Source organism: Pleurodeles waltl, chromosome 3_1 (assembly GCF_031143425.1).
Source record: "Pleurodeles waltl isolate 20211129_DDA chromosome 3_1, aPleWal1.hap1.20221129, whole genome shotgun sequence".
NCBI classification, from domain to species: Eukaryota; Metazoa; Chordata; class Amphibia; order Caudata; family Salamandridae; genus Pleurodeles; species Pleurodeles waltl.
In genome coordinates this window covers 772,763,046-772,790,570 of record NC_090440.1, presented here as the reverse complement: position 1 = coordinate 772,790,570, position 27,525 = coordinate 772,763,046, and the positions used below count along the sequence as shown (strand labels likewise).

General features: G+C 44.3%; 1 protein-coding gene across 3 annotated transcripts in view; it reads left to right on the top strand.

The window, feature by feature from the left end:
- The window catches only part of USP47 (ubiquitin specific peptidase 47), a 1,215,141-nt gene that overhangs the window by 58,432 nt on the left and 1,129,184 nt on the right, over positions 1-27,525 (top strand). For 2 of the 3 annotated variants that reach the window (XM_069223600.1, XM_069223599.1), the window contains exon 2: positions 17,763-17,822. The exons of the other annotated variant lie outside the window; for it this stretch is intronic. In XM_069223600.1, the coding sequence (XP_069079701.1) occupies positions 17,763-17,822 (60 nt within the window). The remainder of the gene's footprint in view (positions 1-17,762; positions 17,823-27,525) is intronic. 3 annotated transcript variants of the gene reach the window in all.

The window sequence follows — 27,525 nt, the reverse complement described above, 5'->3', positions numbered from 1 at the left end:
TTTCTGCCAGAGTTCTTTTCTCTCTTACGGTTGACGATGAGGCTCTTTGAGGGGAGTGGGGCATCTCCTCTTGTTTTTGCGCAGGTGGAGCGGAAGTTAGCATAGTAGCGAGGGATTTCAGTATGTGTGTGTTCATCATTCCGGGCGGAGCCAATTTCTTTTAATATTCCTACTTGGATTAACGGCAATTGAGAAAGTTTATCTGCCACTTCCTTGCAGGAACAGATAGTGAAGTCATTAGCTTGTTTAGCTTGTGCCCTTGTTATTAGAGCATTTAGCTCTTCCAGCTTGCTGACTATTCCGGAGACGAATACCGCCATTGTATTTAACAAGTCTACTTGGATATCCATTTTATTTGAATTGAACTGCAGAGCCATAACCGTTGCTTGCATTGAATTCAGGATTGCAGCCCACATATCGTCTGCCCTGATTGCGTCCGTGGGTCGTGGTTGTGATTGTGATGATGATTGAGAGTTGGACTTGTGATCCCTGCTTAAGGCACCTTTTAGTTGTTGCTTTATGGGGATAATCTTGTGCGGCTTTCTCTATTTCTTCCTTGGGTGATCCATTTGGAAAACCCAGTCCCGTATCCCAGAGCTCCAGTTCCTCACTTTCACATCCATACATCGGAAAGGAGTGGAGTTTGAGACATTGGCATGAGAAGCCGCCTTGCACAGAGTCTTGTTCTAGGATTTCCGCTCTTGCTACTATCTCTGAATCCAGAATTGATAGATTTACTGAGCTGGATGTCCGGTGGTGCTTGGCGGGATCTGCACTGGTGCTCCTTATGATTATCTCTTGTCCAGGAATATGGAGCGCTCCTGTTGCAGGAACAAGGGCAACTTGGCTTATGCACGGGGAGTCTATTTTCAGGGGCTGCTTTCTCATGATCACTACAGTTGGTGAAAGGGTAAGAGGGGCAGACAGGTTTACTCTAGCTCTCTCTTTGAAGCTTCCTTGAGTTTGCAGATCATAGATTGTAGATATGCCACCCCCTAAGTTAAGTTTGCTTGGTGCCGGCGATTCGGTTCTTTTTTTCCACACCGTGAGCTCTTATGGCTGCAAAGTAGTCAGTTATCTTATGGTGAATGAGTGGAGGGGACCCAACTTTCCGATGGTCCGGTTCTATCTGGTTTGATTCTTCCATGCTGGAGTTTTGCTCAGCCAAGGCCCTGCCAGTTGCTTTGGCTGGGGTCTGTCTCCTGGGCGGGGTGGATGATCCAAGTAACTACTTACTCTCCTTTTTGCTACTACTCCATCAAAAGCTGGTTCTCTTTTCCTTTTTTCTCTGTTTGATTTATAGGTTGATTGGTGGCATTGCTTCGTGCTTTACCTGACCTCATACTCCTTTCCCTGATTGGTCGATCTGTTTACTGGGTGGTAGGGTAATCTGCTCGAGGGGGCCTTCCGTCAGCCTTCAGTTGGGCCTGGCTTGCGGATAGGCAATTGAAATGTTCAGTAGAGCTTTTCTAGTGCTGGCAACTTGCCCCAGAGTACTCTCCAACGGCTGGCTTGCACCACCTGCTTTGGAGTGTGGGAAACGTACAGCTTTACTCCTTGATTTACTGAAGGTAGGGCAGAGCTGCCTCCTGACGATTCTGTTCCTTAGCGGATTAAAAATGTGACCGTAGATCATCCGTAGTTTCGTCTATGGATCCGTCTGTACTCTGGGTCAGCGTTTTCCACTGCTGGCTGTCTTTAGCCGTTCGCTGAGCTGGCGCCCTAACGCGCCCTACCCTGTAGTTGCACTTCCTCAAGTCTCTTCAGGCTCGCTGAGGGCAGATGCCTGAGAGTGCACCTTTCCCCTCCTGCTGCTCCTTCTGCCCGCCTGCTTCTCGAGGTGTCGAAGTAAGCCTCAGCAAGGCCTACTAGTGCAAGGGGTTCACCTTTCTCTGCACAAAGTCCTCCGGCCATATAGGAAGAAGTTGGCACAGAAACTGAAATAAAAGACAAAGTTCATTAAACCTCATGAGGTCGTACCACAGTTCAAACAGCACCGTTCGGTAATGTTTGAAGTAGCACACTGAACTAAGAGAGCATGGTCCTTTTGTACCCACGCAGGGGCTAAAAGAAGGTGGCACAATTATAGAAGCAAGACTTATATACATATAAGGTCATATGGAAATGCACTGTCGACAGGTAGGAGGGGCTAACAGTTTTCAAAAACTAGTAGACACATTACTGTTGGTTACTAATTACTAACAGCTGCAAACCTTACTGGGCATGTGCAAAGTGGGAGATGCTAAATATAACTTGTCACTAGACAGATTTTCAAGAGTAGTTAACAGGAAGGTAGTACAGAGCACATGGCAGCATGTGGCAGAGATAATGGCTGCCATGAATACAAAATGGATTCTGCTAAATGTTCACAATAGTTTCTAAATACAAGATGTCTTCTGCTAATGCTTAATCTAATCGCTACTAAATTACAAAAGACGACCCTTTCAGCATTAGAAGAAGACATTCGTCTTTCTGGGATATTCTAAATATTCATCTTGTATATTTATGCTCATCATTTCAGCTATTTCCTTATCTAACGTGTTGTGCTTTCATTTTTGTAATATTTCTTTTAGTAGGCATACAAGCAGTAATACACATGGAGCAGAACATTGGACCACACTGAACATGTGAAAAATATTGCAATCATTATACACAGGATAGTCAGTAGTTTCCAGCCCCAAGCGGAAACAAGAGCCCAAAACCATCCAGAAAAAGTCCAAGTACCAGTCTCTGTGTGAATTTCTGCAGCAATTTTATGCAATTTAGATATTGCATCATATACTGAAGGTGAGTGATCTGGAATGAAAACGCAGCAGCTACTACCGATGATGCGACATGCACCACCTCGATCAGCTAATATCACATCTAGTACCATACGATTTTGGAGCGCTACAATCCTTGCAATTTGGAGCTCCTCTGTAATATTCCCAAATGCCAGAGCTGCCTGATTGGTAACAGCTTCCACAGCCCTAGTCAATCATCTCCCTTTCCTACTGTTTAACGCAGCACCCACAAAGGAGAACAACCCTAAATTAAAATCAACATATTGTTGCAGGCTAGTGTCCGTTTGGTCTACCTCATTTGTACTTATTGTCCTTTTTATATCTATTTTTAATGATTTCATTGAACAGTTTAAAATCTCAGTGATATGATGCAGATGCCAAAAACACAGGGGGTAATAGAAAAGATACATAACACACACCTGACCACCCAACAGGTAGTTGGTAATATCCATAGTTACCACAAACAAAATATGTATTATGTGAAGCTGTAAAACTACTATTATTTACACCCTCAATAGTTAAAATCAAGGTACAATCGCTTGGCCCCACTGGAATTCACCCAATGCTATGTATACATAAATCTGCTTTAGTTTTTGTAACAGAAATCACAAATTGTTCTTTCTTGTCAGAGTCTCTTATATTTGTGAAGAAACATGATATTGAAACATTGTCCGATTGATACTCTTCCCATTTAGTTCCTTTGGCTTGGGGATACCCATCTTTGTCTTGGTAGCATACCTTATTAAGGTGAAAAAGAAGTCCACCCTCTGTACGTTTTCCAGATGCAAACAAAAGCGTATACCAAGCTTGACAAGAACCATTGTGTGAAAAAGGAAGAGGAATGAAAGGTGTTCCTCCTTTCTTTTGATGCACAGGTATCATTCCACATATCCAACAGTTAGTAGTATTTGTAGCATTATGAATATGATGCAACATCTGAATGAAAGTATTATTAAAGTACGATTGACGGTGCTTCTGCTCCTGATAGGGAAGCGTAAAGTAATAGTGATCCTCTAAAATACTCAAAAAGGCGGTGCACCACGAAATGGGCAAATAAATAAATAATATAAGGAAGAGACCAAAGTCCAGAGTTCCAGTAGTGCAGATGAACAGTCCTTTTTTAAGGTTTCATAACAAGTCCAAGGTGTTGATTTCACACCATTCCATGGATGAAAAAGTTAGAGCCAGGAGAAATAACGGAAAATAACCATATGTTATTACAATTCCGTAAACAAATTGGATGACACTCGAGATGAATAGCCAACGCGTTTCGCCCAACCGAGGGGCTTCTTCAGGGCTGTAATGTAATGAAAAATAAATATACACTATACTATCCATAGTATAGAGAATGAATATTTAAGTAAGTATAAAAAAGCAAGATGTAAAAGTGAAAGGAGAAAGCGAATACTGTGTACCAACACAGTGATAAAAGTAATGAGCCCAAGTATGAACCATTCCATGCCATGCAGGAAGAGAGAAGTATCATAAACGGTGTGCAAAGAATATCAAAAGCCTAGGTTGACTGAAAAGATTGCGATGTTTGAATAGAAGTAAATATATGGTATATTAGTATGTGTCCAATAAGAAATAAGATCCCAAAGGGGGCGGGGGGAGGGGGGGCACCAAGTGTCAGGTGTAGTTAATAAAGCACAATGCTGAGCAACATACCATCAGAAATATCCAGTCAGTGGTAGTGATACCAAATATGTAGGTAGATTGATAGCCTGGAAAAATTAAACCAGGACAAACTTAAATAAATAGAATTGTAGAAAAAATGGGGATGCATCCATATTGAAAAGAGTCGTAAAAATCATATAAGGTAAGCGCTTAAAAAGTGGCAGGAAATATATGTAAATACCACATGCTTACAATTACTGAAAATAAAACGAGGGGCAGTAAGATGAATCTCATAACAAAATGCCCAAGACCTGTCCATAAAGCTCCAAAAAATGAGAGTAGAAATAGTTGGATAAACACACGAAGCCAAGCGTAAAAAAGAAAAAGAAATAAAAATAAGTTAGATGGGGATAGTATGAGCCTTACTGCAAGTGTTGAACAGTGAATATTCAAGGGTTCAGAAAGGGTTGCCTCAATGCGATCAAAACAACCGCGACGGATCGTGCGCGTCCGGCCCAAGTGAGGAGCCGGACGCCAAACAAACAAACCCGTGGGTGAGAAGCCTCCGGTCCGGGTGTGCCGAGAAGAGACGCCCGGCACCCGGAAGCGAGGAAATAAAGGCTCTTGGGGATAAAAATAGAAGAGGGACCAAACAGGCCGCCATATTGGGGCTGATTAATAACAGATGCATACTAAAAATAAACATAGGACAAAGGAAAAAAGGAACAACCAACCAAATTAGGATGAATTAAATCAAAAACGAAGAAATTAGCATGAAAGGACAATATATACCTAACTGACTGGATACCCCATAGAGCATGAGTGGACCAAAAAGATGAGTATATCGAGAGGAAGTAAAAAAGCAAAGTAAAAAGAACGAGGGAAACAAAGGGAAAGAGGGGGGAGAGGGGAAAAACAGGGGAGATAGAGGGCAAGTCAGCCCAGACATTAATGTAATCAAACCGAGTTGGGTTGGCATAAAAAAAAAAAAATACACATACATGTCAACAGAAGAAAATGTAAACACCTTGTAGAAATACATATGTTGACAAATATTACCAATTCAGCCATAATATTGATCACAAAGGTTAATACAACGAAATGTGTACAATATAGCAAAGTGCAACATAATACTCGAAAGGACAAAAATATGTACCAGAAAAAATAATAATAAAAAACATAATATGTGTATATCACAAACAAGAAAAAAGGGGGAGAAAGGAAAAGTGTTACACACCCCCAATAATTTAATCATGTTAAAAAACAAGTAACAATTAAAACCAAAACAAGCACCCTAGAGGAAATAATGAAGCTCATGATCTGTGTTGTGGCCCAGTTCCACCGCTTGGATGCGGCAGATCCAGGCCGCCTCTTTTTGGCGCAAAATTAATTCTCTGTTACCTCCTCTGGGGTGGATGGGAACATGTTCAATACCGTGAAACCAAATAGTTGGATCATTAGAATGGGTCAATGTCATATGCATAGCAAGTGGATAAGTGAAATCCTGTTTTCTTATGGCTCGTAAATGTTCCTGTATTCTAAGTTTTAGTGATCCTCTGGTACTGGAGTAGTGACAACAAAAAACTCACGAGCAGGAGCCATCTTTTCAACAAACCAGGTGATTATTGCTATAACCACCAAAACAACAACAAACCCCATAGTACTAATGATCAGTTTGTTATTCATTTTAGCAACAGTGATAATCGACCCTTCCAGAAATTAATTAAAAACAATCGTTGGAGCTCTTATCCCTGGGCAGCCGCTGATTTCTTCACCACGGGCCAAGACGGGTGTCACAACTCTAATGCTTGGCTGATTTCTCCCCCCCCCCGCCACATTGGCTCTCCGTTTCACTAACCCAGGGCGGTAGCTCAGCCAGTTTTTTTTCAGCACTACAGTTTTGTTCCTCTGTCTCAAATTATATCGCGATACTCCAGAAATCTTATGGTCTGGGAAGAACTCTGTAGATTCGTCAGGTGATATAGCACGGCCTTTCTCCATAGTCAAAATCTCTCGATCGGTCAGCACAGCAGGTTCCACCAAGGTAGGTAGCACTCTCTTGCATTGAGTACTATGGACCCAATTCTTTCGGTTCGTCACTCGAACTGCTGTCCTTGTCGCAAGGAGAACCTGCTCTGGGCCTCGCCACCTTATTTCCAAGCTGCTTGATCTTTCAAAGGACTTAATCATCACCTGGTCACCAGGTCGGAGTTCATGGCCTTCACCTGTAGATCTGTCAGGAAGTGCTTCTCAAACCTGTTGATGAATAGAAACCAAATTGTCGGTTAACTGTGCCAAATAATCATTCATCAGGACACAAGGTACATCATATATTGAATTTGGCTTAGGAACTCCCCAAATGTTCATTGGCCTTCCAAATACTATTTCATATGGGGTAAGGCCTGTTCGAGAGTGTGGCACTGACCTAATAATGCCAACGGTAATTCATCCGGCCAAGTTAAAAATGTGGAAGCCTGTATCTTCGCTAACTTCAGCTTCAAAGTAGCACTATACCTTTCCACCAACCCTGCTGATTGTGGGTGGATAAGCGCATCAAACTTCTGTTTGATCCCTAATCCTTTCAGGACATACTTAATAACTTCCCCAACAAAATGAGGTCCGTTATCATCATTCCATAAAAGTCTGCAAACACCAAACCTAGGGAAAAATTCTTTCAAAAGCACCTTCGCTGTGGTAATGGCAGTATTATCCTTTGTGGGGTACGCCTCTATCCATTTACTGAAGGCACATACCACCACCAAGACATACTTTAAATTGTTTCAGCATTCAAGCTGAATATAATCCATTTGTAGAACTTCAAAAGGTGCAGTTGGTGTAGCAAACCCTCCCGCAGGAGTTTGTGTCCCTTTTCCAGGATTGTATTGTAAACAGATCAAACAAGACTGTACTACTCTCTTAGCTGTACTGGTAATTTCTGGATGCTCCCAAACTTGCGTAAGCAACTTCGTTATTGTTGAAGCTTCAACATGTGCCAGCCCATGGCCATCTGAACCATAGGTTGGACAAAAGCTATAGGCAATTTCCATTTATCCATCTACTTATTCCACCAACAGCTCTCATCATCCATTTCTCATTCTTCAGACCATTGCTCACGTTCTTTCACAGAAGCAGATTTCTGTATATCTAATACGTCTTGTCTAGCATTATGCCAACGTTCAGCTTGTGACTTCACTACATACACAGAAGTAGTACTTCGCTGCATCGCAGCCTCACGTGCTACGTAGTCCGCAAGGGCATTACCTTGCCCTATCTTATCGGTCACTCTCTTGTGTACACTACATTTCACAATAGCTATTTTCTTTGGATATGTCAATGCAGTCAAGAGGTTATGCACTAATTCTCCGTGCATTATCTGCATCCCGTGGGATGTGAGAAAGCCTCTCTCCTTCCAAAGCAAACCAAAATCATGAGCTACTCCAAAAGCCTAGCGGCTGTCTGTATAAATATTCACACATAAGTCAGTAATCCGCTCACATGCTTGTGTCAAAGCTATTAGTTAAGCTGCTTGAGCTGACTTCTGTGGTATATGAGCGGTCTCCACTACTGTGTGTATTGTGGTGATTGCATATGCAGCTGAGGTCGTACAGTCTGGCAACTTCAAACAAGACCCATCAACCCACAACTCCCCGTCTACATCTGGAAGGGGCGTATCTTGCAAATCAATACGATCCTTTTTCTGTTCTTCGGTAAGGAATATACAATCATGTGTTTCTTGTGACTGAGGCTGAGTCACCGGATATGGCAATAAAGTGGCTGGATTTAGTGTTGTACATCTCTTCAGTGTAATGTGAGGAGCCAGCAATGTCAATTCATATCCTGTCAGGCGAGCGCTAGTTAAATGTTGCGTCTTTGTTTGATTTAAAAGAGCATCAACCGCATGGGGTACTAACACCAACAGCTTATGTGACAAAAAACTATCCCTTCACTCTGACGTATTGATACAGCTGTTGCTACAACTAAACGAAAACACCCAGACAATGCTCGAGCGACAGGATCAAGTACTGCTGAAAAATATGCACAAGGACGCTGCTTATTGCCATGTGTCTGTACTAAAACTGACAATGCACAGCCATCTTTCTCATGTACTTAAAGTGCAAAAGGCTTTGTGTAATCTGGAGTACCTAACACTGGTGCTGAACAAAGGGCTTGTCGTAGCTGCCGGAAAGCAGTCTCACATTCATCTGTCCATGGGAGGGGCATTGGAGTATCTTTAGTCAAAAGTGCTAGCAAAGGTTTGACAATGTGTAAAAACCCTAATATCCATTGCCTACAAAAAGAAGTAAGACCAAGGAATGCACGAACATCTTTCTGAGTAGAGGGTACTGGTGTGTCTAAAAGTGCTTGAATACGATCTGATGTAAGTGCACGGCCCTCGTTAGACAAAAGGTGACCTAAATAGGTTACCTTTGGTCTACAATATTGCAATTTCTTTCGTGACACTTTATGATGGTGTGAAGCAAGAAAAGAAAGTAAGGACAAAGTGCACTTTTCACATTGCTCCGGGGTTTCCGCTGCCAACAAAATATTATCGACATATTGTATGAGAGCCACACCTTCAGGCAAAACAAAAGAATCAAGTTGTTTTAATGCTTGACTATAAATACTTGGACTCTCAGTATAGCCTTGAGGAACCCTGTAAAATCTAAATGATCGTTTATTCAAAGTAAAACCAAACAAATATCGGCTGTCAGAATGAATAGGGATCGAAAAGAAAGCATTCTTCAAGTCTATCACAGAGAACGTAGTTGCTGTCGGGGGAACCAAAGTAAGAAGTGTTGTGATGTCAGATACCACAGGATATTGTGGTGCCACAATCTTATTCACTTCTCGGAAATCAATAATGAATCGGTAAATCCTAGTATCAGTATCCTTTTTCAGAATAGGAAGAATCGGACTGTTGCAAACATTATACAGAACTTCCTCAACAACTCCAAGTGCAATAAGATCATGCACAATTTGTGTGGGTGCTTCTTCGCCCTCCTGTGAAATTTTGTATTGAGGCAAAAGTGTCAATACAGCTCCCTCCTTGACACTAATATGTACCAGTGGAATAATCATTTGTCCCACATCAGTATCTGAAGTAGCCCACAAAGTACTAGGGAGTGAAGCTAATGCAATATCCTCTTTAACAAGACAAGCTCTTTCCATCACAGGATGATTATCATTCAAAATAACACGCACCCCTTCAAGAGAGCATCGTATTGTAGCCCTGAAATACTTGAGCATATCAAGACCCACAATGTTGTCTTGTGTATTTGGAGAAAGCAAAAACTGACATGGAGCAGTAAATTTATCAACATGGAATGCAAGTGGTTGGAAGGTGTTCCATCTCAACCTATCAATGTAATGATTAAGCCAGACAGGGGAGCCCTTGGAATCAATTGTTTGGACAAGGCGCTACGAGTAGCTCCTGTATCAACCAGAAACTGATCAGTAGAACCCAAAACATGTGCTGTAACATAGGGACCCCTCTGATCTACTGGAACTTCAACTGATTCCTTACCCCATCCTAGGCAATCCTATGCATAAGCAGAATCTTGGAAATCAGGCTGCACATAGTTAGACATCTGGTATTGGTTCCATCTATCAAAAGTGTTAAACCCATCCTGCCCTCGTACATTAGCATCAACCCTAGCATGATCATTCATGCTTCTTCTAATCCCTGAATATCTAGAGCGATTTCTCATTGGTCCCCGACCACATGAACACGTAGTGCTGGACAATTGGCAGCCCGATGCCCAAATTTCTTACAGTACGCATACTGATCAACAGACCAATTTGAACGAGTGTAAGAAGAACCATAAGATCCACGTCCACCTCTATCACTACCTCTTAAAGGTGGACCATAAGCGTCAGCCAACATAACCTTCGTTTTTAATTCTTTAATCTTTTTATCCTCGCTATTTTTTGCTTCTAATTCCTGATGTTCATAATACTGAGCCATAGTCAAAAGAGAAAAAAGAGTAGAGGTAGTCCATGAACTTTCACTAGCTTTTAGACGACTAGGTATTCTGGTAACAGATTTACGACATATTTATCGACGAACAAATGTCTGTCCGTATCATTTGACAAAAACTGGCTGCTAAAATCATGAATGGCTTCTTCAAAGCATCTGCCTTTTGCTTACAAGGCGCTAAAACAGGCCAATCTATCTTTTTAGGGGGAATAATCGTTTTTAACTTAACTAATATGGCTGCGGGAAGATCTAGAATCAACTGATACAGCTTTTTCGCAGGTTCCTTATCCCCGTCCATCTGTTCTAATTCTTTCCATGACACCCCAAAAACTACACGATCATCAACTTTACGAACCGTTCTCCACATATCTGGCATTAATATCAATCTGAAAAATAAATCATTGTCCGTCAAAGTCATAGTATAAGAACTAATTGCTCCCTCACCTTCCTCATAAAAGGCGGCTGGATTTTTCCGCGGGTCAGGTAATGCTGTTTTAAGTGCCATTATATCTGCCCTATTCTAAGGAGTAAACACCCAATTATAAATAAAATAACCCTTAGCATCAACAGAAGTTTTATCATCACTTGTACCCGATCCTTTAGGAGGAACATACAAAGGTGCGGCCTACCACATTGGTTTCGCATGAACTATCATAGTCTTATCTGTTCCAAAGATGGAAGCTTGCTCCCCGCTGGTCTGAGATGTCCGTGCAACTACGTCCACGGCCCTTTTCTCCTCTTGCAAACGGACTGCTGCAATACATAATTTCACCATACGACTGATTGCATCAGCCACTTGGGAGAAAACAAAAGACCATCACGCATTTGCTTACGATCAGCTGCTACATCATCGGGCTCTAACTCATCAGAATATTTCCAAAATAGTTCAATAACTTCTGTGCCAAATGCCTCCGTAAAATATAGCTGCTCCTTTTCCATTCACCCTTTCATGTTGTCTAAATGTTCAGAAGCAGAGACAACGCTACGAATTGCTTTACGAGCAATAGATCTAAGCTCAGACGCACGGTCAGCAGGCAACATAGAGCGACTGTCTCGTATCTTCTGTTGTTCCGAACTGGAGACCTCAGCTAACTCATGAGGGGCAGAAGGAACGACATACGGAGGTGGAGGGCGATCTAGTAACAAAAAAATCATCGTGCGGTTTATTAAGGATAGGATAGAGAGGTTGCCGAACAGTGTATTGGCCAGTTACCTGTAATTTACGTTCTTTCTCTTCTATCTCCTTTAAGTTGTTTATTTCTTTCTTTCTCATTTCCAATGCTTTCACATATACATTCTTCTGCTGCTCTTTCTCAAGCAAGGCTTGCTCACGCTTCACTCGTCCACGCACTTCTTTCTCTCACATCCGTACACAGTCAAACATATCTTGCCTAGACCTTTGCTTAAACATACATTGTTCCACATACTCAATCTTTCTCAAATCAAATGACCCATGCATAGGCCACATAACTCAGGATCCGCACAAGTGTATGTATTCCATAATGTGCTGTACATTATAGAAGAAAGACCATGTTTAACATACATATCTCTATTGGGTGTCCCCTCTGGGGGTGCCGGTTGCGATTCTTCCAGTCTCAAATTGGTACCATTACAAAAGCAACACATCCTACGAAGTGCCCTAAAAACAGGCATGCCAAAAATAGTGCAGAATATGCAGTATTATAATCAAAGTAGCACTTAAGGTGCCGTTCAAATCAAAATTAAATTGGAGAAAATTCTCCTCATTACCTGTCTATATAAATTGCAATTTATATATAAATTCAAAGGACACAAATTGACTAGTCACCCAAAACACGAGAGCCATAGTAAGTGGTGAATCAAAGGCATCAAAACCCACAGCAAGTGCCGTAAAAAGGCTCTTAGCAATCACAGGGCGTCCAGCTTCCAACTGCCAAGTTCTAAAATTGACCAAATGGTCACTGCACGACGAATGAACAAAAAGGATCTCAGTTGAGGACCGGCGCCACCTGGATGGTCAAATCAGAAAGAAGGGAAAAACGCCGTGGTTGCCAAGACTCTGGTCTCCTCAGGCATTGATAATCCGCAGCGAGATCCCAATCCTTCGTCGCGACCAATCCGTCGGGCGTCCGAGTCGCCGATGAGTCCCTGTTCAGGCGCCAATTTGTCGAAGTAAGCCTCAGCAATGCCTGCTAGTGCAAGGGGTTCGCCCTTCTCTGCACAAAGTCCTCAGACCATATAGGAAGAAGTTGGCACAAACTGAAATAAAAGACAAAGTTTATTAAACCTCATGAGGTGGTACCACAGTTAAAACCGCACCCTTCGGTAATGTTTGAAGTAGCACACTGAACTAAGAGAGCATGGTCCTTTTATACCCATGCAGGGGCTAAAAGAAGGTGGTACAATTATAGAAGCAAGACTTCTATACATATAAGGTCATATGGAAATGCACAGTCGACAGGTAGGAGGGGCTAACAGTTTTCAAGGACTAGTAGACACATTACTATCGGTTACTAATTACTAACAGCTACTGACCTTACTGGTCATGTGCAAAGTGGGAGATGCTAAATATAACTTGTCACTAGACAGGTTTTCAAGAGTAGTTAACAGGAAGGTAGGACGGAGCATATGGCGGCATGTGGCAGAGATAATGGCTGCCATGAATACAAAATGGATTCCGCGAAATGTTCACAATAGTTGCTAAATACAAGGTGTCTTCTGCTAATGCTTAATCTAATCGCTACAACAGAGGGTGCTGGGGGTCACTGATCGGCGTAGGGCTTATGGGCTTCTAGCGTGGGCTCCAGCAACTCCCCAGCCACATGAAAGGGAGGAGGTTTTCACATGCTTGCACCTCGTGCCCCTTGCCCCCCCCACACCCCCTGCAAGCTGCACCCGTGGCCGAGCCGCTTCCACAGGGGTCCGTGGAGGGGTAGCAGGAAAAACCACTAGCCACTGCCTTGGACTATCGCTACCACTATGGCCTTGTGCTAAGGCTTCAGCCTCGGACCTCGGTGCTCTGGGATGGGGGTGGGGGTGCGGGTGGGACTGCGGCTGCGGTTGTGGAAAGCAGGTAGACCACTCTAACGTTTCTCTGCTCCAATTTCTAAGTCTCCCGATGGGGAGGGAGCTGCACGCCGCTGCCGGGATGGGGGTGCGGGTGCGACCACGGCTGTGGAAAGCGGGTGGACTGCTTTACTGTTCCTCTGCTCCAACTCAAGTCTCCCGACGAGGGGGGAGCTGCATGCTGCTGCTGCTGTTGGGCTCCCCTATAGGACAGAGAGGACGGACCAATGCCTTCAAACAGGAAACAGAAACACACAAGCATACAATCTAACTAAGCCAAACATGTATATGTAGCCCTTAATTAATCCTCATATGACATGCTGGTGTACCCTCAGGAGGTGCTTCTTCTCCCTATCTTATTGGAATCCCTAAATCACTTCTCATTAGACTCCTACTAGCTTTAAAAAACAATCTATTTCAGTTTTATTTAGTTAGAACCAATAATCAAAATGACTTCATCTCAAATGTTTTGAAATTGTTCCGTATAAGTCAAACCTCAGAACCCCATTTATTAAATTTCAGAACAGTGCAATTAAAAGTAATTCCATAAACCAATCTCAGCGCAACCCTTGCCATAATTCAGTTACACTAACTAACCAATACCAGTGGGGTGCATATGATGCATCAACTCCCTCCTCGCATCAACTCACCCTCTACAATTTCTCCGTACAATGCAATAATAACTAAACAGTGTAAAATAACAGCAGCTTTTGCCTGCTTCTTCTAAAGAACACAATAGTACAATTGATAATCGGAATTTGGTTTTACACTTTCTGATTTTCAACCAATCCGTATTTTCCACTCACAAAGAGTTCTCAACCTGCACGAAAATAATCTAATTTGTGAAATCTGTTGCACAAAAGCAACACAGCACTAACACCAAACTTAGTACAATAACAATTAATTACGCCCCTATGAATTTGTGTTGTCAATGATGTCTCACAACTCCACTTCTCTTACACAAGAATACTATAACGCTATATTTTATTTATCTATCCTGGGATCTTATACTACTTCTTGGTCTCTAGCCTCTTAGCTTCTTCGACCAAAGCATATATAACAAATAAACAATAGGAATGCACTTCAAAGCAAAATTAGGCAGTTTTCAATAGAATTCATTCTCCTAAACCATCACAATTTTGTCACATCTCTCTATTGGCACCCACACCTTTTGATTCACCAATTCTTCAACTGCAATCTGCAGCCGCTTCAGAAACCGCACTCCATCCATCAATGCAAACAGATTCTGGGCAATCGGGCTTTATCTAATTTGGCCACTTTTTAACCATTGTAATATTTTTCACCCACTTCACGTTTTGGGGGTGCAGAGAGTTTTTTAAACCCTCAGCAGCCCGTATGAAGCTAAATTTGGGGACCTTGGAAATGTGAAACGGCATCTTGAAACTTCAGTATACTTCAACATTAATCTAATTTCTTTACTCCGGAGTCAATTATGAGAGTTGTTTTTTAATTGTAAAAGTTTTATTAATCATTAGTTCTCAAATAGTTTTCTTTATTATCAATCAAGCATAGGTTACAGAACATAGCATAAGGTGTGTCCGTATCTGAGTCAGTGAGGATAAAATATAAAAAAGCAAAAAGGAACAGACATCTGAGAGTCCACCTACTAAAGCTATCAGAACTCATAAAGAAAAAAAATAACAATCTCTGAGGCAAGAGAGATAGAGAATGGTCTGAGACTTCACGGAGCTCTGTAAAGAGCATCTGATTTTCTCTGAAGGGATTCTAAGTCTATGGTGCTGATTCATTTGAATAAAGAGAGAACATTTCTGTTCTCTCCATGGGACAAGATTTTTTAATAGCATAATAATACACAAGTTTAACAGTCTTCAGATAATATGCAGGAACATCCAATCGGAAAGCAAGAACATTGTGAGACAGGAACAGTTTCCATCTAAATGAGAAGTTATAACAGAGTGTTCTTAACGCACATTACATTTGTAGAAGTTTAAACTATAGCAGAACATTTCACTATTTTCCCAGCTGCTTGGGGGTTCTGAAAGAAAGAACATTCATGTAAATTCTAGGTATAGTCACATTGTCATCTCCTCTCTCACACATCTTCGCACTAGAAGCCTATTTTTAAAGAAGCTATTTTTAAAGTCAGTTTAGCAAGTTTTGAGATTCCTGCGCAGGTCAAGTGGTTAATAATGAATGGGATAATATAACTTCTTTGTTTAATAGGATGTTTGCGTCATGAGAAGTCATGCAGAAGTCACAAAAGCATTTGTGCGGAGCAAAAGCAGTTTGGAATTTATTAACCTTACTAAGTCAAGCAAATGCGGGTTATGCAGAGTTTAGAAAGGAAAATGCATATTTAAAATGCAGCATTTAGTTAGGCCTACAATTGACTCATATGGGTTATTATTCAAATGGACTTTATTTGTATTAAAATCTTTAGCACCACTATGCCTGGAACATGATTCCTTTCTCTTTTCTTGTCTCTGTTGTTAGTCGATATCCAGTTGTGGTAGGGTAGCCAGATTGGTGGAGATAGGAGGTGAAGCATAAAGGGAGTGAGGCTTGCTTATAACCTGAAATCCTCTGAACGTCCAGGATGTGCATCCCATTCACCGTAAAGTCTTTGGACTTTCTTGGAAATATTTATTTTTTAAAAGGGGCTTAAAGGGATTGTCATGTGTAGCTTTATTTGTTTTCTTAGTGAGCCGTATTGGAATAGTTTACCTGTAACCTAGTCTCCCCGTGTGCCCCATGGTGTCTGTCTACTATGCAGTACCTGACTTACGTTATTGATGATTAGTGAGGCAGAAACATCTAATCATGTTTGGTTGCGTAGTAATTCCATTCTCTCCACAGTTTATTCTTAATGGGACTCTTGTGCCAGTACTCTGGTAATTCAATAGAGTAGTTGTGATGGTTTATTGGTATGTCTTTTACTAGCCTCCCAGTGTACCACTAAAACTACCAGTGTCCCCATAGTTGTCTGAAACTCAAAAGCGATGTAACTAAATTCTTCTAACACCATGTGTTGGAAATGTGCTGCTAATGTTTTTGCTTTGTGAACGCTCAGTCTTCTGAAGGCTCACATGTGAATGAAGAGTGCAATGGAATTGATTGGTGACCTGGTACATGAGGAGGAATGATATTTTAAAATTAGATATGATCTCCTCATAAGTAAAAGAAGTGAAGAAGTCTGAGGATATATTTAAGGGACTCCCATCGTACTAATCCTGAAGAAGACCCATTGTGGATTTGGGATTTGGCCCAAGGTATAGAGGGGTCGAAACATCGACGGATATATCATAGTCTGGATTGGTTTCTGCAGAGGATCTTTGGAGGATTAAAGGAATTGATTTATCCTCTCTGAGGATTTGGAATGGAGTTAATGCAGCACAAACTGAAAAGAACCAACCAACTGTTTTTAATGTTTTTTTGTATAGGTTTTTGATTAATTGGAATATGTATTCTTCTTTCGATCTATCACAAGCACTTTTTCTCACACTATCTGTTCTTTGGTGTGTTGTTTTACTAGATGGGTTGTCCATATAGGATGAATATATTAAATTGATATTTATGTATAAGTAAATAAATGAATATATATATTTATATGAATAAATAGTGTTTTTGTTTTCACCTATGTTGTTTTATGATATATAATTAATTTGTCGATCTTTCCCCGTTAGGGCATTGTTGTATTTAATGGCTAATGTTCATCTAGCTCGCGGGATAAGAAAAGTCTAAATTGCTTATAAATTTCAAGTTCTATATGTAGCACATAATGTTACATGTGACAAGTTTGCTATTTCTGAGTAGCAGAAGCCAGCCCCTCAAGAAAACTTAGTAAGCCTATACACTTCTACAAAGTAGACCTCAGAGAAAATGATTCACTTAAGGCAATTGAGGGACAATCTGTTATGTGCAGATCAGTTTGCAACACACAGTAGCCTGTGACTAAATGGTAGTGTGTAAAACTGAAAATTGCATTGCGTCAAAGTTGTTGTTGAGCACTAAACTAACGGAATGTGGTACCTAGCCACCAATTTTTACCATACTAAATTTTCTCATTCTTCATTTTAAGAGAGTACCCTGTGTGTAGCTGCATCTCTGTCATATACTGGGTTAAGAAAGGCCACAACAGTGGTAAATCTTACAAATATTCACAATCAAAAGGACTTTTTTCAGTTTCTCCACTGCAAGAGCTTTGTAGCTATACAGTGCAATTATGTACTACATCATGAAAGCTTCTTGTTTTCTTTACTTATAATATATACTGTCCTTATTGTCTTAATATTTATTATAAACATGTTTTATCATGTAACTGCACAAAAGATATTTCCTTTATTGTATCTGTCTCGTAGGGCAAGTTTTGGAGTTGCAGACAAAGTATCTTTGATGAAATGAAGAAGAAATTTTCACAGGTAGATTGTGCAGTGGAGACTAAACAGGTGTTAATATCCGCATGATCTGTTTGCCAGTCTTAACCTGCATGTTGGACCTATATAAATGTGCTTTTTACAATTTGGCAAGCAGTTACAGCATGACTTGAGCTTGATTTTCAGCCTTTTTTTGTTTGTTATAGAATCTGTCTTTACAGTGTCAGTTACGATTGCCCCGCTGTCTAGTTGAGATAAAAAATAGTTTGCCAACTTATTTTTCTAATACTTCAGCTAGAGTGGCTGCTGCCCACCATATAGCAGTTGTTGTAGATTGTTTGATGTTGGAGATCCCTTTTGTCATTAAGGTGCACAACCTCTGTTTAATTGGTGCTCCAACAAATGTAATTTTTTCAATGATGTATTATTTGTGAATACTGCATGTGCATATGAGGCTCACTCCATAATCTTACAGCTTTCTACTTTTTAAAATGTTTTAGGTGCTTTCTGAAGCTTAGAGCTTGTTATTTCTGTGGACAGATCATAGGACAACAAAATGACAGTGCTGTTAAATAAGAGTTTACTGCATTCAGTCTCCTATTTCAGTTGGTAGTTATTTCTAAGAATGATTGTTCCTAGGATGTTGTTCACTCTTGTAGGAGGCTGGCCCTCTATGTAGTGTGCAAAGCTAGGCATACAGTGCAGGGAGTGCAGGCAACCACACGTTGGTTTACAAGGGTAAAAACTAGATCACCTAATGCTCTTAACTTTTAGGGTAGTTTGGTCAAACAGTTAGTCCAATCTTGGAGAACTGCAAATCATTTGTTGTACTCACACTATCAATCCTGCAACTAACGCATTCAAAGGAATAGCTCAAGACCAATTTATACAAATGCTTCAGATTTTTATAAAATTTTTAAGATCAAGATTATCAAAATTGGTTAAGTACTCTTTCTGATATGGATTTTTGAAGTTTCATTAAAAATAGTCTTTTTGTGTGTAATTACGCACCATAGGAATCAATGGAAAGTCACCTGTAAAAATACATATAAAATCACACAGTTGATTTACCAAGTTCTTCTTTCACATGTTTGTTGAGGTCGTTGGTGGACACACTGTGTCCTGGTTCCGGCGGTAGCACTGGGGAAAAGTCTCTGGAGCTGGTGCTGGGCCACTGGGGGGGGCACTTGGAGAAGTCTGTGCAGATAAGTTTAGAGTTGGTTCCTTGGAGTTGAGGTCACAAGGGGTGAAGGGACCTTTAGGGCACAGCATGTTCTTCGTTCCAGGGCACACGGCGGACGGGTGCAGAGCGAATCGGTGAGCTGAGCGCAAAGATGCCCTTTGGATCTGGAGGTAAGTCACTTCAGGGGTCATTTGCAGGACAACGGGACACTCTGGCGTGTGGTCCAGGGTGTTCCTGAAGTCCCTTTACTGGGGCTTCATCCCGGTCCTTTTTCAGTCCTGGTGTCCGATGTCAGCTGACCATTACCCAGGGTATCGGTACAGTTTGACCACTGGAGGGCGCAGTGCCACCAAACTTGTTACACTTGCAGGGTTTGTCGTTGTGGTCGTTGGTGTGTTGTCGGGTCAGCTGCGACTTCCAGTTTGGGAGTTAGCAGCTGGTCAGTGAAGTGACCTCACTGGGTTGCTGGTTTCTCCACTCTGGAGGGAGTTATTGGGCGATTGGCAAAATCTGGAGGTCCTCTGGGGTTCTTGAGGTCAGTCCAGTTGTCCAGCTTCTCCTCAGCGGCGTTTGTTGGGTCCTGGGTGCAGCAGGCAGTGTTTGGCGCCTTTTCTTTGTGCAGCAGGTCCACAATTCTCTTTCCATGGATACTCTTGGTGCTGGTCTTCGTTGTGTCCTTCAAATCTGTTTACCTGGTTTAGACGTGTCCAATGGGACACTTAACTTTGGGTGGCTACAAAGTGGCCACTTCCTGTCCTATACCTGATTGGCTTTTTTCCTTCCTTTTAAGTTGGAGGAAAATGAAATGGAGTGTCCACCTCGCAGGCAACACCTTATGTACTCTTTGTGTGTTTCCCGCCTTTGCTCCCGCCAAACGTAGGGGTTACTAAAGGGGGTGGCCATCTGCTGCTAGTAGCGGGCTTGGGGGTTGAGTTTCAAAGGTGGTATGCCCTTTGAAGCTCACCGCCATGGCAGTGCACATTTCTGAGAGAGGGGGTGTTAGCACCTCCACCCAGGAAGGGCATTGTATTACAAGCCAGAGAAACCGGGATTGGGTGTCTGAGGGTGGCAGGCTAGACAGAACCAGTTGGCAACCATGCCAGGGTAGTTAGCTTTTGTAGGGGCTACCTCTCAGGTACCATTTTGGATTTAGCAGTCTGAGTTGTTTGATACCAAACAACACCGTGTTCAGAGTTGCCATCATGTGGCTGGTAAACTCGTGTTAACCAGTGTCCAGGTTTGAGAAGGGCCCAGGCTGTAGGCATATTGCTCAAGCAGTTACACCCTCACATATAATATGACGCACCCTGCCTTAGGTCTGGAATGCCTGCCAGAGGGGTGTCTTACCCATAGTATATGGAGTGTATAGTCAACAGGGCACACAGGCGGTGTGCCATGTCAAGTTGGAGTTTTAGGTTTGCACCAGTACACCCAGCTTGCAATGACAGTGCTGGGGGAAATCTGGATGCTTGGCCCTAGAAGGTGGCACAATAAAGTGATGCTGCCCTCTGGGGCCTACCTATAGTACCTCATGGCCTGGGTACCCAAGTACCCTTTTACTAGGGACTTATAGTGGTAACCAAAGGTGTATCCAATTGTGCCAATGCATCACATCAGTTTTACGGAAAGAGCTCTGGCCCAGGGAACCTGGTTAGCAGGGGAAATGGGCACTACAATTTCTAGGCTACATCATACATGAGGCAAAATGTGAGGGCTAACCATGTCAAAAAGAGACCTTTTCTCTCATCCCTGCATTGGTTGCTATCTAAGAATAATGTGCAGTACTGAAAAGAGCAGCTAATTCTGTATTTTCAGTTACACTTTTCATTGCTTAAGTCATCTGCAATGTAGTTGAGATTATTTTTCTGGAAGAGACTTCAAACCGCAGGTTCTTTACCTGAGAATTTTCCCCAGGAGTCAGACTTGATCCAGGAAATCTTGAGCAGTACCTCTGTGTTCTGGTAGGTGATGCTGTCGGCATCCAAACTTTACGTGACCTGCACGGTGCCAAAATAGGCGCTATCCAAGTGCGCTCCTTTTTTCTGGAGAGCTACCTCCAACTTTTGGTCAGGCATTTAAAAAAATTCTCTTCAGTTTGCTAGGAACATGTCCCCAACAAAACCTAGAGGTATTACATTTTGCTGGATTCTCGCAGACAGAAGTCTGTGACTGATCCCCCACTTGGACTGTCTTTTGTTCTTTGGATCTAGCCATGACTCAAAAGTCCTGCTCTGACTGCCTGTCAATGCACCTGAAGATGATTCGGTATGGTATTGGAATACCCTGTGCCGCTCATAGTCTTCAAAGTCCAAGTCATTGTTGGGTGAGAAGAAGTAATTGAAGCTTTTTTCAACTTAACCGCACACCTCCAGGTCCCCAGATGGTGTGTGGGGGTCTTGTCATACCTCTATTCCCCGCTCCCGCACTCCTCCCCGAGTTTCCTGAAGCCAGAGCCACACCTGCCCATCTTAAGGAGTTCTATGGGGCTATGTCCCTCATCTTTAGGCAACCAGCTCCCTCTGGCATGCCTCCTGGCCCCAAAGAGGTGAAAGATCTTCAGATCACTACCTAGATATGGACCAACTCCGGTCCTGAGTCCCACCTCTGCTCCGTGACCCTTGCCGGAGTTTGATCTATCGCCGAAAATGACACTATTATCTTGTTCGACTCTGAGGCCACATTACAATGACCCCAAGGCTCGGATTTGAGCCCAACACTTTTTAATGTATGTGTCGCACCCCTTACCACAGTATTAAAAAAAAAAAAATATGGGGTTTTGACATATGTTCCTATGCTGATGACACCCAGCTGATCATTTTTATGGGTGAAAGACAGTTACCAAGAAAAACTGAACAGGCTGTCTCTTGGAAGTGGGTAGGTGGACGACGACGCATTGTTTAAAACTCAATGCAGAAAAAAATAATTATTCTTTTGTTTGGTGGTGCTGAACACATCTGGGCCGATTCCTGGTGGCCTTCTACGCTTGGCATTGCACTAATGCCAAAAAAAGTAAACAAAAAAAACCTAGGCATTATCATTGACCAATCTGTCTATGTAAGACCAGGTTATGTCCACATGTGGGAAATGCTTTGCTCTACTAAAACTGCTTGGGAAACAGTTAAGGTTGAATTCCGATCGACTAGCGTCTTACGGTAGTCCGGGCATTTGTCAGCCATTTGGATTATGGAAACATTTTTTACATGGGAATGGTTTAATATTTGTTCTCACATCTTCAGACGATCTAAAATGCTGTGGCTAAACTTATCCACAACAAGGACCGATATAGATCTGCCACTGCACTGCCTGCCAAAACGTAAGAGAGCGAAGTTTAAGCTACTCTGTCACATCTATAGGGCTCTATATGAATCCGGCCCTTTGCTACTCAGACAGAGGGTTGAATTTTATCAACCTTCGAGAAATTTAAGCTCATCTAACCTGGCCCTAGCCGAAGTGAAAAGTATCAAGAAGGCCAGAGCAGGTGGCCATTCCTTTACTTACTTGGCAGCTGCTCTCTGGAATTCTCTCCTTATGGATATACATTGCACAGAGGATTACCTTGTGTTTTAGAAAAAAAACAGGGTTCTTTCCTAATGCTCCTTCACTTCCTGTCTCCGGTTCCCACCTACTGATAACTCAAATGGCAGTTTCAGTGCTGTGATATCCCTCTGAAAATGATTGTCAGCACTTTATAAGTACCATGATTTAAAAAAAATTACCCTGCTTGAAGTTGAGATTGGCTCTGACGAGGCTATGCCAGCCTTTTGGCTTGGACACAGTGCCCCTGTCCTTCAGCGGGTCCAGAGTCACATTGGCAAAGCTGAACATGGGTGTTCTAATGGGAGCCTGGTCTGATCACTGATCAGGGGTCCGAGTCAATTACTAGCACTCAGTGTCAGGAGACCCGACATTCCACACCCAGCATCTCACGCCCAAGAGCCTGGTGGTTCAGGCCTTGTGGTCAAGGTTAACCCAGGTGTATTCCCTTCCACTCCCCAGACTGAGAGGCCAAGAGGTTGGAGACTTTTGGGAAGAGGATCTGCCCCCACCACTAGTCTGGCCTGCGGTCCATGAACACAGCAAGTCTTTTGGGCTGCTACTCCCTTGACTTGTGGGATTCGGTAGTGCAGGCGCTTCTCTTGATTTCGGAGGAAACTTGTGCGATCCTTACACAAGCTATTCTTGATGTCTGGGAAACAGCAAAGTTCACCATCAGGTGTGGGTTGGACCCTGCAGACTCACAAGACAGAGCAGTGTGCTTCACAATGGCTCTTTAGTGCCATACTTATTTGCGACCAACAAGTCTTTTTGAGGGATGTCCAAGCAAGCCTCACGGACATGCCTTTTGATGGTTCTTGCGACAAAGCAGATGCAGCGTTGGAGGGCTTTAAAAATAGCAGAATCAGAACCATCATGGAGTCTGCAGTTTGAAGGTGCTCCTGCTCCTCCGATACGGCAAGCGATCCTGCCTGACAGCGGAACATCCCCGCCGGGCCAAACTGACAGGAGAGGCACCCAGAGATGGGACGGATCCGCTGTGGCCGCCGGAGGGAAGAGGGTCAACCGCAGGGGAGCTGCGGGCGAGACATGCGCTGCGCCAGCCTGGCGAGGCCGCGGCCTGCCGGAACGAGAGCGGCTGACCCAGATGAGGGCGTGGCTCTGCGGTGGGGCGGCCTGCCTTGCTGGTGAAGATGGCTGTGGGGCTCGGCCTGTGGATGTGAGTGGCCACTGGTTGTGGTGGAAAGGCCGGCACCGAGCTGCGGAGTGCACTGGGCGGCCGCATTTGTGAATTGAGAAGGGCTGCGGCTGCGAGGCAAATAAAGGCCTGAGGACTGCGGTGGGGTGAAGCCCCAGGCCCTGGACTGCAGGTTGGTGCTGGCCCGGGGTGGGGAGTGAGAGAGAGAGAGGGAGGATATAGGGTGCTGATGCATACAAGACTGTGGAAAGTGTTGCACTCGGGCACCGGGGGCTCCCTGGGGGATCAATGGTTCCCTGATCCTACCCCCCTCCTCTGTGTGAAGGTGATAGGCACCACACACAAACTCAAATGCAAACTCCAGAGAATCCAGAACACAGCTGCACGCCTCGTCCTTGGCATCCCCTGCCACGAAATAATCTCACCACACCTCCAATCCCTTCACTGGCTCCCCATAGACAAGAGAATCACATTCAAGATCCTCATCCACGCACACAAATTCCTCCACAACACCGGCCCAACCTACCTCAACGAAAGAGTCAACTTCCACACGCAACCTCCGATCAGCCGATCTCGCCCTAGCCGCAGTACCCCGCTTCCAACGCACCACCACAGTAGGCAGGTCTTTCTCCTACCTCCTCCCCAAAACCTGGAACTCCCTCCCCACCGACCTTCACAAAACCAAAGACCTCCTGGTCTTCAGAAAGAACCTCAAGACATGGTTGTTCGATCAGTGACCCTCCCTGCCCCCCCGCGCCTTGATACCCTCACTGGTGAGTAGCACACTCTATAATTTTTTTTTTTGATTGATTGATTGACAGGCAGAGTTGCGCCGCGACTGGCGGATCAGCGCTGGAGTGGTCGGCGGGCTTCACGTGCTGTGGGCCGCCTGCTTTGACGGACACCATGGGTGCAGCTGGAGGGACAACGAAGGGTGTTGAGCCGGCAGACTCGCTCTGGGACAGATTTCTACTGCCTCACTAAAGTTGAATTGGGGCCAGAAATAGACCCTCGATCTAATGGGACACAGCTTGCTCTCTTTGAGACCTGCTAGTGGCATTTCCTAATAAACTGCATCTTGGTACTGAGGGATCATTTGTGGATCACCCAGATATATCCTAGATGGGGAGTAACACAGCTAAGTATAAATCTGAAGGCCCGATAGAATGCTGGACAGTAATTAGTACCAAGAACTTTGGTGCCCTCCATAAAGTTCCCCAGAAATTTATTGCACTAAAGTCAAGCGGGCAGAGGACGGTACACCCTGTGAGGGAGGCGTGGTGCTCTGGGGCATCCCAGCCCAGAGGGGGGGTCACGCTTTTGCCCAGGTGAGTGGTGACCGGTGGGCCGAACGACGGCGGACCCAGTGTCCTCGAGCCCTTGGTGTGCCTACCTGTACAACTTGACAGTGTGGTGGGACCGGGGCGCTCTCCCCCCCCCCCCCCCCCCCCCCCCCCCCCCTCCCGCCCCCACCCCTGCCTAGCTGAACTCCCCAGGGGATATGGGACACAACAGGCCCCCCTCATACTAAGGCAGCACAGATGAAAATGGACCAGTACACTGCGCCCAGGGCAACGGGCACAGGCTCGGCAGCAGGACTGGTGCAGGAGGTGACTGGGTCGTCGTCCCCACCGGATGAGACTTTTCTGAAGGCAATCCGGGACTCGAGGGAGGCAGGAGAGTCCAAGCTTGATGGCCTATCCCTGGTGCGTTAGGACCTTTTTTTAAATGCCACAGCAGGCATGGGAGTGGGTAACAGAACAGCGGCAATTGCATCCTCGGAGTGGACTGGCAGTGTACCCCATGGATGGACCTGGGGCTCAACCGAAGTGTGCTGCTAGGGAGGCCCGTGACCGCCGCCAGAGGTCCAGGAGAAGGCACCCCTTGCATGGAGGGGGCCTTGGCGAGCCCAGTTCCAGGGGTTGAGCAATCGAGGGCAGAGACCTAGGAATCGTCTCTGTCCGATACAGCAACCATATTTCACTCAGATGGGGGACCCCCCCGATTGTGGCCCATAACGACCTGGATCCGAGAAACTAGCGCTGTAACTGTAATATACACTAATATGTGACTGGCTGTGATTGTTGTCGTGGGTCACTCTAATTCTGGGAAGGTCACGGGAGATGAAGTACTGACACTCTAGCGTGGGATTGGAGGTACTTGGTAGTCTTCCCGCAACCCCCAAATCTTTCATCTGTTAAATCAAATGCAGCTGTCAGGCGAAGCATCCATACATGGGTGGAAGTTAACCAAATGCGGGTTGCAGAACACCTCTACAAGTTAATACAGTTCTATCATGTTTGTTTTATGGGCAACCGATGCTTCTAAGGAGGAAGTGTAGAGGGGGTTGGGGCAGGAGGGGTATTGTGTGTGTGTGTGTGTGTGTTTCCTTTTTTTTTTTTTTTTTAAGGATGATTCTACATTGAATACTTGTGCCACTGATGCTCACTGCACACATGTTCAGGTGCACTGAGGCAGACACTGTAGTGTTCTAAAGGGCCTTGCCCTCATGGTCGGATTTGCCCCCCTGACCCCCATCCCAACCCCCCCAATTGGGTCGCCCGCTGTCCATTGGGAAGCCCCACGGGCTACACACGTCAATCACTGTAATGATTTTTGTAATCTTGTGAATCGTTAATGAGCTGCTGGATCGCATTAAACGGACTGCAGTCCTCCGGTATAGAAAAAGGCATTCCCTTGGGGTGGTCCTATTGCAGGGGGCGCATCTAATGGGAATTCGGGGATCCTTCCTAGGGCGCTTTAGATACAACAAGGTTTACCATTCAGGCTTTGCGTGATGTTCCAGGGGAGTTGCTTTACTGCTGCACAAATCGCTTCTGCTGACAGTGACAAAGGTTCATGATGACACCTTGGGGAGGTATATTGGTGTAGAGTCAGATAGAGGCCAAGCAATAGAATCTGGTGTCCTGCTGTACTCCTCCACAACTTTTGCAGCCCACGTGTGAGGCACTTGGACCGCTCTTGGTGTCACTCCCCACTGGATTCACTCTGGTGGGTGGGGGGGGGGGAGACTTCAATATGGTTCCAGACCCAATCTGGGATGTCTCGGGGGGCCCAGTCCCAGCTGACGCATCCTGTCTGCGTGCTTAAAAACCAGGGCAGACTCATGGGGTCTCTGCGGTGCGTGGCGGGTCTGGAACCCGGAGGAACGTGCCTGCACCCACTGATCTGCTGCTTATTATACTGAAGCCCGATCAGAACTCATATGGGCACCAGCAACGGACGTGACGAATCTGAGATCTGTTTGGATCCTTCTTAGGGGCATAACGGACCATGCAGCGATTTTAGCAGATTGGGGTGTGGTGCACCAGGCACAGCAGCCAACTTGGAGAATTCATGCATGGTACTTGAAGTCCCCAGAATGTGCCAGTGAACTTGAGGCTTTACTTGGCTGCAACGAGGGCTCAGTAAACGGGAGTGCAGTGCTGTAGGAGACATGCAAGCCCACAATGCGGGAAATACTCAAAAGCTACATCCATAGACGGGAGCGGCAGCCGAGGGAGAAAGGCATAAACCTCGAACAGGATACTAGAGTTCGAGAGACATGCCTGACAATTAGCAATACAGGTGATGCACCGTCAGTTGGTGCGGACTGAACTGCACCAAATATCTTGTGAATAGGGAGAACAATGCTGGCAGGTGTCTTCCAGTAGAGCCTATGGGGCGTGCGATAAACCAGACAAATTGCTTTATTGGCTGGCAACACTTGAGGGAGCAGCCAGAGTTGTGCCAACCATATGTGATTGGGATGGGAAACAACCGAGTGGAGTTGTTGGCATTAGCTTAAACCTTTGCAACCTTCTACCAAGATCTCTACACTAGATGCCCCCTACTTCATTTAACAGAGGAGG